Consider the following 18,177-nt stretch of genomic DNA (forward strand, 5'->3'; position numbering starts at 1 on the left):
TACTGACTATAGGGTTGCTAACTATTTCCTGATAGCTTATTGCTAACAAAGGTAATAGTTTAAGGACAGTTACTGGATAAAATACTTATTTTACAACTCAAAGGAAATGAAAAGAAAACCTAGCCCCTATTTATCTGGGCACATACTTTGTGAACATTAAAGGAAAGTATATGACCATCCAGTAGGACAGAAATGGTTACAATTTGATGGTATTGAATTGAACTCTTGAACTCCTATATTCTTATAAGAAAGCAGCCAAATTGATTGTGTATTCAGTTTTCTAGCATTACCATTTTATTGATGCTTTAAAATCAGATGTGAATAATTTAAAGACAGTAAAAGAATAAAATTGGTTATTAAACAAAACATGTTCAGGATTTAAATTCTTCTAAAACTCAAGGAGTTCCAAAATCATCATTTTGTAAAATTGTCTATGCATCTGCAGCCACTAATTACCTGTGATGCCTACCTTAAAGCATGTCTATACTAAAACAGTGAAACAAGTTCATGTCTTCTATTACTAAAATTCATTCTTGTTGAGATGATTCCAAAACTTTGTTCAGCCTGTTTTGTGCTTCAAAGCCCACTTTAAATTATGCCCATAAATATTTTATGTAGGAACTCATAATAATCCAATGGGCACATCAGCAAGTGTAGGTATTTGTGAACTGGGAGGACAAGAATAAATCTCGTGGAATATTCAGGTTAGTTTTAATGACCTCTGTTTTCCTTCCACAGTGAGTGTTGCTCCATCCTCAGAGCCTTATTCGCACCCATCCTATCCAGAGAGAAATTAGAAAGCCTCATATACATGGATCTTTCTTCTTTCAATCCACATTAAATTTTACTATTTCCAATATCTATTCCTTCATGGCATTATCTGATGACAGAAAGGCACTGGATAACCAGCTGAAGCAAATGTATTAATGAATTAAATTACAGAAACCAAAGGCTAACCTAATTAAACCCACCAAGTTTAACCTGCCTCATTTGCCTCTAATCACTTGCTTCTAGTTGGTCTTAAAACCGATATAGCTAAAAGTCACATAACCAAATAATGCATAACTAAACTTTCATTAGTTTCCTTATAGATAACATCTCTGATGTGCATGTCTCTATGGTAAGTGTTGCTAAAAGTTATTTTTCAGGAGCAAGAGTGCAACTCTTGTCCAGTTCTAATTGATTGAGACTACTGATCCTCCAACTCGGCATGCCCAGTTTGCTGAAAACATGATCGTTTGATGTCAGGAGGCCAAAAACTCCACCCTCAGATGATGCTAATGCCACCATTTTTGGAACATGCATCCTGTGAAGAGCCATGCAGATTGATTACACTTGCACAGAATCCCGATTATCACATCAATCACCTTTCCCCACACTTTAGACCATCCCCATTTCTATGCCATAAGTACTACCAAGCTCTGATTTCAGGGAGGTGGGTTTGAGATTTGTTTTCTCATTTTCTCTCTCAGCAGCCTTGTGAATAAAATCTCTTCTCTTTTGCAAAGGCCACGATCACAGTGACTGGCTTACTGCTAGCTGGCAGAACAAGCCTGGTTTGGTATCAGGATGTATTACGCTTAATGGTGCAAAACCTTCCAGCTGGAGTGGTCCATAAAGCTTTCACGAAGGAAGGGAGATTTGATCTGAGTCTCAGGACAAGAAGAACCAAAATGGAAGAGAAGGGAAAAGACAATATGTGCACGTATTGGTCATGTTTTGAGTTAACTAGAATCCAGATGTCCCTTAGCCTTGCAATTAATGATGGCTTAAGTCAAGACAATGATTTTTAAAAATAAATGTGTGCATATATATATATATATATATATATGCAAGCAAACACAGAGATGAATAAATAACAGGGTCCAGCTCTAAGGAGGGAATAATGGATGATATTTTTTTTCCAATTTGGTTATCTGAATTTTTGGTTTTTAGCTTATAGAATAATATATCTAGTATTTACAATGTTAAAGCAGTCTTCTTAACTAATGAATATCAAAGACGAGAAAGAAAAAGTTTAACACAACCACTTCAAAACCAACTCACTTTGGAATAAAGATGAAATGCATATTGGGATATCAAACAGAATCTCAAAGGCCAAGCTACAAAGAAGAGCTTGCTTATATTTTATTCCATGAAAAAGACAAATAAAATAGAAAGAGTATTATGTTGCTTATTTACAGAAATAAAGATGTTATTAATGGGGTGGGAAGTACATTGACCTTGGTTATAAAATCTATGTGTACATTTCAGACCTACTTACTGAAATAGCTTTTTTGACCTTGAAGAGCTCACCATCACTCTCTCTCTGTAAAACGGAGTTTAAAATATTCATTTGATAGAGTTTGTGAAGACATATACTGTAGAACAAACAGATTGCAAACTATAAATCTACCAAAAGTAAGATACATTTCTATAACTCCCTTTAAATTTGCTTTTGATTTGTTATGTTTTTCCTTTTAAATTATTTTACTTGTAACTTAGAGGCAGTTTTTTTGTACTTTCTGTACTAAACATGCTTCAAAATATATTTTGAATATGTTGCTTATTCTGTAACTGTCTAAATGAAAAGTACAGCTGGTGTTTGCCTTGATTTCAATTATGGCTGTGTACTGTAGATCTAGAATGTGTGAAAATATTTGCAGACATCTCCAAGCCCTTAAGTAAAAAATTGTCCTTTATTGGCTAAGTGGAGCAGGAACTCTGGGCTATTCACCAAGTAAAATTACCTGTGGTAGAAATTGAGATGATCCATTTTAGCATAATCATTCATGCCGTTTTGCTTCACTGAAATGTGATGGTGAGTGGGCCTCTGGCATTATTTCTTGAAAATATTTTAACCATCGGAGGCAAGTGAGAAGTGCTTAAAATCCACGAAGAAAGAGTGGATATTCCTAAAAGCGTTTGGGGAAGCAAATCCAGCTTAAGCCTGTTCCTAGTTGATCAGAAATCTTTACACATTTTTGAAAAATTATTTTCAATTGGAAGTTCTTTATGGCAAATAAACAAGGTTCCTGTGTTCTGCTTCATGAGCCCTCTGCAAAAATAAAAAAGGAAATAAAGTGGTAACATTAACCACAATCTAACAATCATCTTCCTTTCTTCTGTTCATTTCCTTTTAATCAAGTCTCAGCTTTAGTGCAGTTGTCAACAATTTGTGTAATAAGATTCTATAGACTGTAGAGGAAATGGCTGATTTATTCAAAAGAAGAAATGAGATTGATGTGTAGATTATGATGAAACAGATGAGCTATTCATGAGAAGACTCCAGGTGCCTTATCTTAACTAATTAAAAGCTAGGGCAGGTAAATTACAGGATACAAATTAGAGCTTATGACAAATCAATCATGAAAGTAAAGCTGCCATAATCAATCACATATCATATAATTATGTCTGCCAAAAGCCTCTCACACAAACCGGAATGGGCAAAGACCAAGCCTAGCATCAATAGTGTTGCCAGCATGCATGATCTCACTTGATCCCAGCAACACAACCAATACCAGCATTACCATGATCCCAGCTTCCTCTAGGCGGAAACTAAGACTCTGAGATTTACTCATGCCACTAGTGAAACCCATATTCACTGATTCTAAGGTTAGGGCTCTTAGCCCTACACAAAATGACCTCCCAGTGTTAAAGTCAAAGAAAAGTAGTTTGAAAGTTACTGTGCGTTCAGAATAAAGCAATATGTGTCATAGATACAGCAGAAACAATAAAAACACAGAGGACAGGTTCAACCTCTAAAATAGAGTTAACAGAAAAGACATAGATATATTTTTCAGGCATGAAAGAGAGACAGAGGAGTCAGAGATGATCCTAACATTTTGTGGTTTAGCAATTAGAAGAATGGGGATAAAATTAACTGAAATACGGTAGTTGAAAAGTCTTCAAACATGGATGATACATTTTAGTTAGACATTGACTTTCAGGTGGTAGCTGGAAGAACACACTTTCTACATCTAATTATAATACTTCTGTCCATGAATCATGAAAACGGGCATAAGAAACCTACTCAAATGAGAATATAAAGTATTATTAATATTGAATACATGCAAGTTATTTTTTAAAATACCCTTTACTTTTTCAAAAAAATTTAATAAACTACATTACTTGAATCTATGCCAATAATTTCAATGTTTTTTATTCAAGGTTGGTTTTTAAAATAATACAACTTGCTTTTAATCTATTGGTTTTTAATTCAAGATGTTAGAAACAAAAACAAATTCTTATTAGCTTATTCCATTTAAAACCTGAATTTACAAAGTTTTTCATGACACTTTGGCAGGTTCAGGCCTCTTTTGTAAGTTAGGTTACTTACTGGATATGGATTTAGTACCTGGTTAAATAGTCCATGTGGATTTTTTTCTTTTTTACATACAGTTGGATAACTACTTCTGCGTGCAAGTGTATGTGTGTTCATGCATGTAAATATTTGTGTATATATTTTCTAAAAATCTATTCTTTATCATCAAATAGGGGAAAAAAGCATAAAATGATATTGCATCATTGAAGCAAAGCATTCTAAAAATTGGATTCCAAAATAACTGTTCTCATTCTTCTTTGCTGTCTATCCAGTTCTATTTTCACAAGCAAGTCAATCTGTATTTATATGTAAAGAGTGTGATTCTGAAAATTGTTTTCCATAATGATGAAAAATTGCTTCCAGAGAACAAAAAGCAATGAAGGTTTATAAATTCCCTAGCTTTTTAGTTTGAACAGTCCTTTTTTTCCTCAGCATTATTACCAAGGTCAAATTGTAATTGTATTCTGACCAGATTGTCAATATATGTCTTTCCTGATGGAGATTTCAGCAATTTATTTCACAAATAGCTTTGTTAAACACTCTAAGTTTTACTATATCAAATTATTCTAAATGACATAAAGTCACTGAGCTAAATTCAAAGATAATATTCTACCCAAGACCAGAAAAGACTCACAGATATAGGTGTAACATTTTCCAAACAAGTTAGAGAAGAGCTGAAGGGGCTGGACCAAGTATGGAGAGGGCAGAGACAGCACACAAACTGGGAGGGAGAAAGTGAATTCTGAGCTTCCAGATTGTCACAGTTGGGACTACTGCTTCAGGACATGCCTTTCCCTGCACCTCTGGCTTTCACAGGTCTTCCTGAGCCCCAGGGAGACGCTTGTTCTAAGATGTCAGGATAATGTGTTGTATCTTTAGAGTAGTTGTGTTTTAGTAGTTGCAGCAATAACTGCAAAAAATAAGATTTCAGGTACTTTGGAAACTAATTTAGGGTGATACTTTCCAGTATCTTTAAAATCTTACCACTTTGGTGCCCCAATCTGTTATAGTGTTTTCTCTATGTCATTTGCAGTTTTACCTGTTTAATTTGAAAGCCTTGAATGGAGCTTGTATTCTCCTAGCAGACTACAGTTCCCATCACAGCCTCCTGTACTTCTCAGGGCCCAGGATCTCATCCATGTCACCTGCCTAGATCCCGTGGCATTTCTGCATAAGCCCCTGGCAAATTCTGTCTGGAATTGCTTCTGGAATTGTAGAAACTGTGATAGATCACTACTTGGTGGAAGTGATGCCTAGAAAATAATTGGAGGAAGACACAAAGTCACCAGGCTCAAGAGCTTGCTCCTGAATGTTTAAAAAAAAAAGGAATTTAGAAATACTATTTTTCCATCAAGCACACAGCTTGGCTAGGTTTATTATTAGCGGTCCACTAATTTATGATCTTATGAAATATGACTATCAACTAGAAGCAATTAGAAAAAGCTGAAATTTTTTCTATCAAATTTGAAACTGAACAACTGTTAAGCTACCCAAAACCACTGACAATGATGTCATCTGTGTCTAGTACTATGCAGGCCCAAAAATGGGCATCTATATATTATTTATTCAATGGACTCAGACTACCCTTCTTGGAAATGAATATATTCTATATTTAGTGAAACATACTGGTGTGGAAAAATAGATGCATTTTGGTGACACTTGAGCCTAACTACCTCACGTGGCTTATTGAGCCTTAGGAAAATGAGCTAATTTTCTGAGGAAACTCCTGCAGTAAGCAGTCTTCTAAGATTCATATCCAGACCTGAGTGATACCAAAGCTTCTACTCTTAAGTATTACATGCCTGCCTCCCCAAAATGATCATTGTCACTTATCAGGCATCTAGTTTGTGTACTGTACTTTACAACATTTAATCTGAATCCAAAGAATCCTGTGTTAGACATTTCCTTACTGAATGAAATATATTTTGTATTTTTGGCATATACTATTGGTTTTACTATAAAAATGCATATGTCAGATTGTGAGTATGTCTCAGATAAGTTTCTCCATGTGGGTAGGGTTGATAATTCACCTGTTTTATCCTCTAGAGCAGTAACATTGTGCTTTAATCAGAGTTGGTGCCAAGAAAGCTTGATGGATTGACTTTGAATTTGAGGATTTTTTTATTCATTTAATAGTTCACAGGCATTTAACATCTACTCTACTACTAAGTTGGAATAAATAGTAAAATTTTAGCTCTGACCTCAATCCTTGATAGCTTAAATCCCAAAGATCAAAATAAGTCATGCAAATGCTTTATAGTCTAGGAAGCATAATAAACAATTGCTTCTGTGCCTTGGCCAGAATTAGCTTTACTGTGGTTTCAGCAGCTGGGATTTCTGTTATTACAATTGTATCATGGTACATCCAGACATACTATTCTCTGTTACTTAGACCACATGTTCCCAGAGGATTTAGTAAGGACTCAATACATTGAATTGAATGTATAAATCCATAAACATCTTTAAGAGTAGAAGCTAAGAGAACAATATCAGAATAACAGACAATGGGTCAGATTATTTAGGGAAATCTTTTGCAATTTAAGTGAGTTTTGTGCTGAAATTTTTTCTAAATAAGAGAAATTTGTGAAAAAGACAGAGTGATTTATGCAAGTGAGTCAGCCTAGACTAAATCTTAAGAGTCAGCATAAGAGAACTGCTTCAATAAATAAAGAAAGGTTAGACAGAATATAGAACAAAGATTATGTATGAAAATGAGTGGATAAAAATGGAGTGGAATCAAAATTGAGCAGCAAGAGTATTTGATAGATCTCTCTAAAGGATTTTTATGCTCAATGCTCAAACTTTTTTTCTTTCCACATACTGATGGAATATGAATTTCATTTTTGGTCAAACACAAATTGGCCACAAATATGTCAATTATTTGCAATTTCTTCATAACCTTATGAAAAACCTAAGCATTGGTAGAATGCTTATTTTAAAAAATCTTAAGAACTCATATTTCATGAAAATTATATTGGCAAACAGGATATGCTCAGTTAAACCAACACTACAATATAGGATACATAATATTTCCACAATTGTATATTCCCCTCCTGATCAATGAGGGGTTACTATAGACCTTTTTTTTCTTATCCACTACTACTGTTTTTTGGGAACACTATTCACCAATGCCTAACACCATCTGGATTAGAAAAAAAGCTGGGCCATCTTTGAATAAGAAATGCAGGTCCCTTTCATTTTTCTTTCATTTAATTTGAACATTGGATTAGCTACTTTGAACACTTACAATGTAGTAAGCCTTTTCACTATCAAGAATTAGAACCTCATCTTTTGCTCACAGTTTTTCCAATTAATTAGGCTATTTGGCTGCACAGACTGAAGAGTTAAGGGAAAATAAGTCAATTAATTTACAGTACATGAATCACTGAAATCCACATGTGCCATTTCTCTTTAAATCATTCAGCATTCAATAACTCATAAATATTGAGGGAAATACACTTTTCTGACAATTTCTTGGAAATTAATATTAGCTAACACGTCAATAACTGTCAACCATTGGGCCATCTTTTTCCTATTATATTGTCATTAATACAAGACAAGGCAAAATAAATGCTGAGCAATCAGAAAGGATTGCGGATCCAAATGAATTATACCCACATTTAGATGAGACTATTTAAAATGCAACATGACTGTGTGGACAATAGGCCAGTATAGCGTTTATTTGAATACATTTAATTGGAGGTCCCTGAGAGTGGCTGGTACCTCAAGATCTGAGCCTGACAATGTCTTATCCAGCCTTAAGAGTCTGCAGAAACTTCTCAGTGTGATCCTGGGAGTCCAGTTGTTTCTTGACAACACAATCATTAGTTTTTCAAAACAGAGGGTCTCTATGAAGAGAGATTTTGTGCATGTGATGCCTTAATATTGGAAATAAATTTCCATTTTCACTTTATTGACCCTGAAAAACTATTATTTTTGGATTAAAAAATCACCAGAAATTTCTGGAGCCCCCTTGTGTTTTGAACAATTCAATCTGAGTCCAGCATTATTTTCTAGCTATCATCCAATGTCCAGGAATTCAATCTAGAGACTTCAAAACCTCATTAGATAACTTAGTTTCAGAATCCTGAAATACAGGCCTCATTTAGAAATATGCTACATAGAGTATGAACTGTGGCTTCTTTTTCAGTTTGTGGAGCTGAATAGCCAGAGCAATTGGACATCCCAGTTCTCTCTAGTGACTGGCCTGCTGCCAAGTTTGAAATGAAATAGTATGATATTTAGTATCATAAATCTCTTATGTCACCTATTAACTAACTTTTGGAAACCTGAGACATTTGAGAACAACCTTTGTTTTTATTCTTGATTTCAAAGGATATTTGACAATAAAAGGGTCTAAGATAAAGTCGATTTTCCCCAAATTTGGCTGTGATAGGAAGTTCAATAAATATCCTCCAAAAAAACTATTTTACCTTATGTTTCTGATTCCACTTTTAGATGTACAGCGAGCTTTTAAATGACATCAAAACTCCTGGGTACTAACCCAGATTTGCACTTAGCTCCAGGCCTCTTACAGCTCACGCATGTTTAATCGGCATCAGGTCCATTAAATGTAATTGTAACCATATTGTCTCTGCTTAACAATAAATGGAAAACAATGAATGCCACAAACTTAAATATTCAGAAGACCTGATCTAGGCTGGCTTTTTACTGGAAGACTGTGTCCAGCTCTGGGCTTCAAAAGCAGAGCAATAGGGAGAATTTGGATAGAGTTTATTAAAGCCCTTAGGGAGATTGAGAATAAGAGAAAATAATCATCATTCATTCATGTATTTTAAAAGGTGAGAAAATGACTTTTTATTGAAGAGAACAAATGAAGAGTTATTTTAGAATAAAGTAGGGAATTTACATTTAAGTTTGGTATAGAAATTACTTTCTTTTTTATTTTTATTTTTTTAATTGCATTTTAGGTTTTGGGGTACATGTGCAGAACATGCAAGACAGTTGAATAGGTACACACATGGCAGTGTGTTTTCCTGCCCTCCTCCCCTTCACCCATATTTAGCATTTCTCCCCAGGCTATCCCTCCCCAGCTCCCCGCTCTGCTGTCCCTCCCCTATTCCCCCCAATAGACCCCAGTGTTTAGTACTCCCTTCCCTAACATCTGAAATTATCAGAGCTGGAATTGAAAACCACAGGTAATTATGGATTCTTCTCTGAGGTATATAAAATGGAATGAGTCTCAGGGACTTAGGTTGGATTACGTATGTCTGTCGTGAAGATGTGTGGTTAGAGTAGATATTTTCTGAAATTTTCCAACTCTAGATTTCAAATGCTGGTAGCCAAATATACAGTCTTTTCATAATTCTACTTAAAAACAAGTAATACTTAACAAGTAAACAAGTCAACTTAAAAACAAGTAATGTTTTTAAAACATCTGTTTTAAAAAGACTTAAATAGACTTAAAACATCTATAGATGTGATGGAATAAATTACAGAAAGTGGCTTTGCCATTTGTTTCTCTATACAGACAATTTACACATCAGCAACTCTCTAGATAAAAAATATAAGAACAAACCAGTTCACTACAGATTATACAAAAGTAAATGCAAACAACACACAGTATAAGAATAGGTAACAATGCTCTCCTGTGTAGCTTCAGAGAGCTTATCATAAAGAGGCCCTTAATCAGAAGAGGAACTGAAAATAGAGAAAGAGAAGCAGTTTGCTACAAAGGTCACTCACATTGGTAGCCTCAGAAAACATTAGAAAAAGAGGAAGTATAGGATCTTTGGTGATTCCCTACACCCACTATCTCAATTTTTCAGTATCATTTTGCTGCCACCTGGCAGTTCAGAGTTATTTCCAGGAGCTAATACATTGTTTCTGCTTTTTCTACCATAGAGACATCTATTTGCTGATAAACTTCCCCAGACCTCAGGCCTTCAATTTAAAAATTTTAATTTCATTTCCCATTATTTTGAGTTAAACTAATTTGCTAACCCATGCCTGAGGGTGATATATATCCTTAACAGGTTGAGTATCTGTTTACATAGTGCTTCTACTGATGAGAGTTCCAGGTCATTTGTTAGAAAGGGACTGTGGGACATTATGCTGCCCCCAGAATGCAACTCATCTATGCGTTTAGACCAGCATAGATGAACTAGCAAACAAAAAAATCTGAACATACATGCTGAAAGATCTTTCTGTTTTTCCTCTACAAAATATAAACATAACATATATATATACACATATATATATAAAATCATTCTTTCAAATACTACTATAATTGATTCTTTCTGCAAACACTTGAAAAGGTTAAAAAAAAGCAAGTTATGTCTAATTAATTTAACAGTGATTGCAGTACACTGATCTTGTCTTATGAATTGGAATGGTTTATTAATTATGTTTCTATAATGAAGAATTTAATTTTCTCTGCTTTATTAATTGACAATAAAGAAAGATTTGCAGGGATTTGAATTTTAAACAGCACTAATGACAGGTGATTCCAATAACAGCCAATTATTCCCTGGCCAATTTCAGTGAATTGAAGAGATTTGTTTAGTTTTACCAGGATTTAAAGCTGCACCCAGTTTCTGTTTGTCAAAGAACATTCTGCTTTCAGGCGACTGGAGAAACGATTGCTTAAAAATGATCCTTTAACACTTATGATGATTTTTGTTGTTACTGTTATTTGTTTTGTTGTTTGATAGTGTTCAGTTAATCTTGGAAAAGGAACTATTGGATAGGGCAGAAATATTTAGAGCAGATGAGATTACGAAGATTCTCTTTTTCTTGTTATATCTTCATTCCTAAATATCACATGCAAATATTATATTTCCAAACACATCAGTTAATGCCACCTAATCTTTGCTGCACTTGCAATTTTAAGGCATGTTCATGTTAAAACTCTTTTGATCATCACAACAACCCTGTGAGATTGAAAGAAAGAACATTATAATCACTATTTTGTAGATGAGAAAATAAAGCTTGGAGATATCCCTCACCCAAGATCACATGGCTAGTTAAAACCAGTATCCAAGTTTCATTTGGTTTGGTGTTCTTTTATTGCTGTTTGTTTGTTGTTATCTTTTTTTTTTTTTTTTTAACTGTCGGGGGAAATTCTTTTTTTTTTTTCATATATATATTTTATTGTACTTTAGGTTCTGGGGTACAAGTGCAGATCATGTAAGATTGTTGCATAGCAATGGCAATGTGGTTTGCTGCCTCCACGCCGCCCCCCGTCACCTATATCTGGCATTTCTCCCCATGTTATCCCTCCCCAACCTCCCTACCTCCTGCTGTCCCTTCCCTAGTCCCCCCACCAACAGACCCCAGTGTGTGATGCTCCCTTCCCTGTGTCCATGTGTTCTCATTGTTCAACACCCGCCTATGAGTGAGAACATGCGGTGTTTGATTTTCTGTTCTTATGTCAGTTTGCTGAGAATGATGGTTTCCAGATTCATCCTTGTCCCTACAAAGGACACAAATCCATCATTTCTGATGGCTGCATAGTATTCCATGGTGTATATGTGCAACATTTTCCTTGTCCAGTTTATCATCAATGGACATTTGGAGTGGTTCCAGGTATTTGCTATTGTAAACAGTGCCGCAATGAACATACGTGTGCATGTGTCCTTATAGTAGAACAATTTATAATCCTTTGGATATATACCCAGTAATGGGATTGCTGGGTCAAATGGAATTTCTATTTCAAGATCCTTGAGGAACCACCACACTCTCTTCCACAATGGTTGAACTAATTTACACTCCCACCAACAGTGTAAAAGTGTTCCCATTTCTCCACATCCTCTCCAGCATCTGTTGTCTCCAGATTTTTTAATGATAACCATTCTAACTGGCATGAGATGGTATCTCAATGTGGTTTTGATTTGCATTTCTCTAATGACGAGTGATGATGAGCAGTTGCTGTTGTTTTATCTTTAGAGTTATTTCCCCAGTAACCTTAGTGCTAGATGATTTTTACTGGGAAAACTATAAGCTTTCATGGGTTTTACTACAAAAATCCATCACTGGTCCAAAATTTCTAGTTGTCATGCACACTGATGCAAGTTCTATACACAGTCAAAGGCTGCTTAGTTCTTTATAGACTATTCTGGTGTCCATAAACAGGGATGAAGATGCAAGCAGGTGAGGTACTAAAAATAAAGTAGTTCTCTGTGAGATGCTATTTGTATCTAATTTGTCTTCAATGGTGCTTAAAAAAGAAAGAGAAGGATGAGGTCAATTAGAGAAAAGAGACAATACCATCTAGTAATTGGAAGATCTGACAAGAAAAAGGTTTCTAGAGAAAAACTAAATTCATTCCCATTGATATTTAAGTACAATTCCTAATCTACTAACATAAGTGGTCCAGACAATGGATTTATTTTGTTTGGATTTGCTTGTTTATAGGGCCTGAATGACTAGTCACATTATAAAACGTTCACCATGTAGTGAACGTTTGAAATTTTCAAAGCCAGTGCCAGTGGAAATGTCTGGGCTTCAATATCAGAATTATCTGCATTTGTCTCTGGAATCTGTCACTGCTAGTGGAATAGCCACAAAAATCACTTCACCTTTCTGAAAAGTGTATACTTTCCTTATCTGTAAAATGGCACATATTTGGCACTCAAGAAAAAGTAGGTACTATTGTGAGAGTTCAAATGAAAGTGATGAAGGTCACTTGCATGGCTTCACTATGTTCGAACAGCAACAATGTCTGTACACCTCTGAAAACTGCTTTGCAGGAGATGGAACACCTAGAAATCAAGTTGTGCAGTACGCTTCAAGGCAGGCGTAGGGAGGAAAGTTTTAGGACATTGCAGAAGTGTCTGCTACTGTGAGCAAGGCAGTGATGGAAAATTGCTATAAAATTACCCTCCCCAAATTATGTTCATACTTGTATTTATTTTTAAACTGTAATTACATTCATTTGCACCTCTTATTTAACCAAATATAAGTAAGTTAACATTTACTGAGGTAATATATTTGAAAATAATTTTAAATCCAAAGGCACTTTAAAGTTATAGGATCAAACTATAAGTATTTGTTTTCAAGAGAAATAAATTCGCTTATTTATTTTCCATCACCTGAAAATTTTCTTGGATTTGGGTTTAATGATGAATAGCCTATAATTTACTTTCTTTTTCTATGTTTCTCTAATTAGAAAGGAGTCTGAAAAAGTCAAGGACTATTTCACCCTGGTATTCTTAGATCACTCACTACAGTCTATTATTCGACATATTATGTTTCCACTGTTTAAACTGCTTTTGTCCACCCATTATCGTTTATACCTGCAAAAAATTCAACACCAAGTTCAGCCTGGTTACAAATTAACGCCATGACCTCTCCTATCCTACTTGTATATCCAGAGGCAGCACTCAAATGTGAGACTAAAACTCACCCCACTCAATAAGTAAATAATGCTTGTGTATTACACATGAGTCTTTTATCAGGGATAATAATGCAGTTTTCATTTTTACGGGAAATGGAAAATAAAACCTCAACAAATGGATTCAGCCATTCAGAATGGCTCTCAAAGAGGCAGTGCTGAAAATTGATCTGGTTACTTGTCAATTACATTATTTAGAGATGACATCAGCAGCAAAGCTGAAGCCAACGCTGGGCCATTGCCCACACCATGTCAACCTTTCCAAATTAAAAAACCCCTACTCTTTAAAGATATAAGCATCTCTAGGGCTGTAATTTGAGCTTTGAAACCTAATTAAACAGCTTTTCACCAGCCCCATTGATAAGCAGTGATCCATGTTCCATATAAACACCTGAACATATGACAGCCAGTGCTAGCAAAACATTTCACAGCATATCATCACTAGTAATGAGAAAATTTCTAGAGAAAATACAGAGTATTGCTTGAGACTGTTCCTATAATTTATTTCTGATTCTGTTTATGATCCATTTTATAGATTAGCTCTTTGGAATATTGCTAACTGAAATCTTAAGTTGAAACTTTTCAGTAATGACATGCACTTTGACATTATTCAAACAATTCCATTATGTTCCATCAGTGTGAAAGACATTAGGCTTCTTTACCTGGGGGGTTATGTTCATTGAGAATCACAAGTGAGGCTGGCGTAGGTCTTCTTTTCCTGATCTGTGAAGAACAAAAACTCAGATAATATCAGTGAGAATCAGACACTGCCACAGGTCACTCTGCAGCTTGCAAGGCTGTCTCATCCTCATCTTTCCCCAACATAGAAAAGCAAACTCTGGAGGGCACACATAAGGTGCTCCCTAATTTTATTTTGAAGTAATAGAAAGCCACAGAATTGAACTGTCTGATAGTAGTGTTACCCTCTTTGACCAAAAAGCTACATTTTCATGGAAAAGAAATAATTATATGCATTTGAATGATACAAACGAAAAATAATTTACAGTGAAGGTATAGAGATGACCTGGTAATGTTAGTGACTGGCTTGGAGTTTCTTAATACTGGTGATGCTTTCAAGATCCATTAACATTATTTTTAAACAGGAGAAGGAAGAGCTTGAAAACCTATTTCTAGCAGGTACCACAGTTAAATTAACAGCATAAGCTTTGAATTTCAATTAATTTTGTTAACTTTTTAATTGTCTAGTATAATATTTACAACAAATCAACAAATGAAGAATAAATATGGATCTTATGAGAATATGTAATTTATTACAAACTCTAAAGTTTGGCGTTTATTTTAATTTCAAGAGTTATAGGAACATAGTATTACTAGAATTCCTGAAATGTAATATCCTTTATTTGTTTAATGTATTTATTTATGGATAAATTTCTAAAGTAAGTGTCAGTAGGACAGAGAATAAAATGTATCAATGACATCCTGTCCAAGATAGAAGCAACACCCCAGGGATTCAGCATAGATAGACACATGTTCAAGGTTACATTTACCTGGACTGAGTCTAGATGCATCTACCTTAGATTGTCAAAACATCCTGAAACACTGTGAGTCACAGATTAAATAATGATTTTTAAGACTTTATATCAAATACTTGGAAAAGGACTCAAACATAATTTAAGTTTTATGAACTTAATGGATTAGGTTGATGTCCTCATGAATTTCTTTGCTTTTGCCTCCTCACAGTTGCGGTTCTGAGAGATGCTGTTGCATCAGAGCCTAAGTAAATCCGGATACGGAAGGTGATGCAGATGTAAGCCCACATGAGACACGGAGGAAGAATCCAGGAAATGTTAAAAGACTTTGTAATGTCTGAACAAAATGATTTTTAAATCGTACAAAAAGCTACAATATGTTATATAAACTTATAATCACTGCTTTTGGTTCACAATAAAAAATATAAGAAAATAAAATACCAGCCAATAGGCTGAAACTATTTCAGGATTTAATGATTTTATTGCTAAATCAATCATTTTAGTTTATAAAAAAAGAAAAAAAGTTGCTCATTTTGAGAATTCTTAAAAAGTTGCTCTAAATGTTGAACCTGTTATTTTAATGAGCAAAAATGAACAGATTTATGAATCCAAATCTGAGTTGTTACAGAGCCATTTTCCCCTCATAGTTGCTAATTTTATATCAAATGAAGTGCTAATAGTTCTCCCAATACAATTTAAATACAAGTATGTATAAAAACCAACTTATTTCTTATTTACATGTCTTGAAAGTCACAGCCAAATCAAGAGATAAAGAACGTTTCAATTGATAACAAGAATGTATGTTCATATTACCTTACGTACAATAATTTTTCCCCATCCAATTTCACTTACCTGCTCTGCTGCTTCAGGTGCAATCTGACTCTGGAATAAAGGCACAGCAAATTGTATCTTTTTGGGACTGTTGGGCTCCATGGTAAAGATGATAATTAGTCAGAGATGTGAAGAGCTCAGAAAGACTAACCCTAAGTGGTGTCCGAGATATGTTTCCTCAGACACACTCCGCTAAGCCACACAGAGTGCTTTGTAATAAATAGCTGTAATTCCAGAGCGAGCAAGTGAAGATGCAGAGTTTTGAGTAATACCGTTCTTCAACATCCACGGTAATGCCTGGCTTGCCTGTTCCCCCACCAATCCCTTGGATCCTCTCAGCACAATACAGAAAGGAACAATAAGCTAATTGTGTGCCTCTTCACTAATACACATGCCAAGCATTCACTCAGCAGCTAATTGAAAATGCAATGCTAGCCTTGAAGGACCCACTGCCCTGGGATTTGAAAGAAAGGCTCTATCCACTGTACATTACTAACCGGCTGCTCAAAAGTGCAATGTAAGCTCCCTCTGAGTATTGCAGGGATGGGCCATTCATTATTGATGAACATCAAGCAGGAAGTTTTTAGAGGTGGAGGCAGGGTTTGGGTATGGAATCATTTCTCTTAGCAACTTATAAGTCAGACACCTTTGCTGTTTCACACTCAGCCATGTAACAGTCGAATGGTCATGGAGGGTAAGCCACAACCAATAATATTAGCTATATTTATGCTATAAGATCTGGTTAGTTTAGACTCACCCTAGGAGGCAGAGCATCTTTGATACAGTGAAAACAGCGTTACTCCAGAGCTTAGCAGATCTTAGATCGAGTTTCATCTTCAACATTAATAAGCTCTTTGGCCTCCAGAAAATTACTGGCTATGTCTAAGGCCTCCACGCCTCCATCAGAAAAATGAGGGGGTTGGACTCAATGACCTTTAAAGTCCCGTTCTGTTCCAGCATTCTAAAATTGTAGTTCAGTTTTCATTAGAGTGGAAAGTATTGTACTGCTAAATTTAGCAAACAGCTTGGAAGTCACTGCTGCTTCAATGACCTCTATTTTATTTCCTGGTGGAGCCAGTTATATTCTCTGACTTGGAAGAATATAGAAATGACTGGAAAATATTAGTAGAAAGCTAATGGTAGTCAACCTTGTGGCTTGTCAATAATAGAGATGTGTGCAAGATAAGGACTTGAAAAAAGTATGAAGTGGGTAATGTTCAGAGGATAGGCTAGTGGTCAGGAAACAGTGGGACACTAGGCTGATTGCCACATTAGTGAATGTCAAGGAGGAGGTAGTAACATAGCCAGATGGCCATCATGCATTCAAATACTTTCATGAAGGAAGCGTGAAAACGAAACTGTTTTAATGGAACAGAGAATTTAAGATTTCTACTTTCTTGAGAGGCATTATGTGATACCAGATTTTTAAATATGTTTTTGGATTTGCTTAATATATTTAGACATCAACTATGATTCCAGGTATTTAAAATTGAAGTTTTTATTTTTTAAATTCTGATTCTGTAACAGGAATCCATCTTCATGATTTAAGTAGGCAACATTCTGTTGAAGGAATATAGAAAGGAATATGCATTATTCAAGTAGTTTTCTATATTCACTAGGCGAAAAAGCAAAGATGCGGATGTGAAAGTGCTTTCAGGTGGAGAACAGTGCTGACTAGCAAGAAATCTTGTAATGAGTTCATCCCTGTGGTGTCAAAGGGGAATTTATAAATTACAACATTTTATGTAACTGTTTACAAAAGTCTCCAGAAATAAAATATAATTTAGTATTATTAATGGAGTTATTTCTTTGAATGTCTTTAAATTATATAAAAGTAAAGTAAGAAAATATTTTTAGTGAGGAGTTAATCCAAAACTTCACATAATGTAGTAATTAAGAACATGCACTTGGAAGCCTTGAGTTCAAGCTTTATTTAGCTCTGCTACTTACCATGTTTATCAATTTGGGCAGTAAGAGAACTTGCTTCCTGTGAGGTTTAAATTACTTCATTTCTGAAAAGAGCTCATTAAAAGGCCAGCATGTAATTACTCAATAAAAGGTAACTATTATTATTCTTTCAGCTAGGTTTTTCAAAAGGCTTTAAGATACACATTTTCAACCAGAATCACTAAGAATATCTATCTACTTGGAATAATTTGATATGACTTAGAATAACAGGTGGTTAAGTAAAATTTCAT

General features: G+C 35.0%; 1 protein-coding gene across 2 annotated transcripts in view; it reads right to left on the bottom strand.

The window, feature by feature from the left end:
• PPP1R1C (protein phosphatase 1 regulatory inhibitor subunit 1C) overlaps positions 1 to 16,485 on the bottom strand; it is a 144,512-nt gene extending 128,027 nt beyond the window's left edge. For both annotated transcript variants that reach the window (XM_002749250.6, XM_035304351.3), the window contains exons 1-2: positions 16,001 to 16,485; positions 14,321 to 14,381 (exon numbers count right to left, since the gene is read on the bottom strand). In XM_002749250.6, the coding sequence (XP_002749296.1) occupies positions 14,321 to 14,381; positions 16,001 to 16,081 (142 nt within the window). In that variant the 5' untranslated portion in view covers positions 16,082 to 16,485. The remainder of the gene's footprint in view (positions 1 to 14,320; positions 14,382 to 16,000) is intronic.
• Positions 16,486 to 18,177: the final 1,692 nt, after the last annotated feature.

Source organism: Callithrix jacchus, chromosome 6, assembly GCF_049354715.1.
Source record: "Callithrix jacchus isolate 240 chromosome 6, calJac240_pri, whole genome shotgun sequence".
Classification (NCBI taxonomy): Eukaryota; Metazoa; Chordata; class Mammalia; order Primates; family Cebidae; genus Callithrix; species Callithrix jacchus.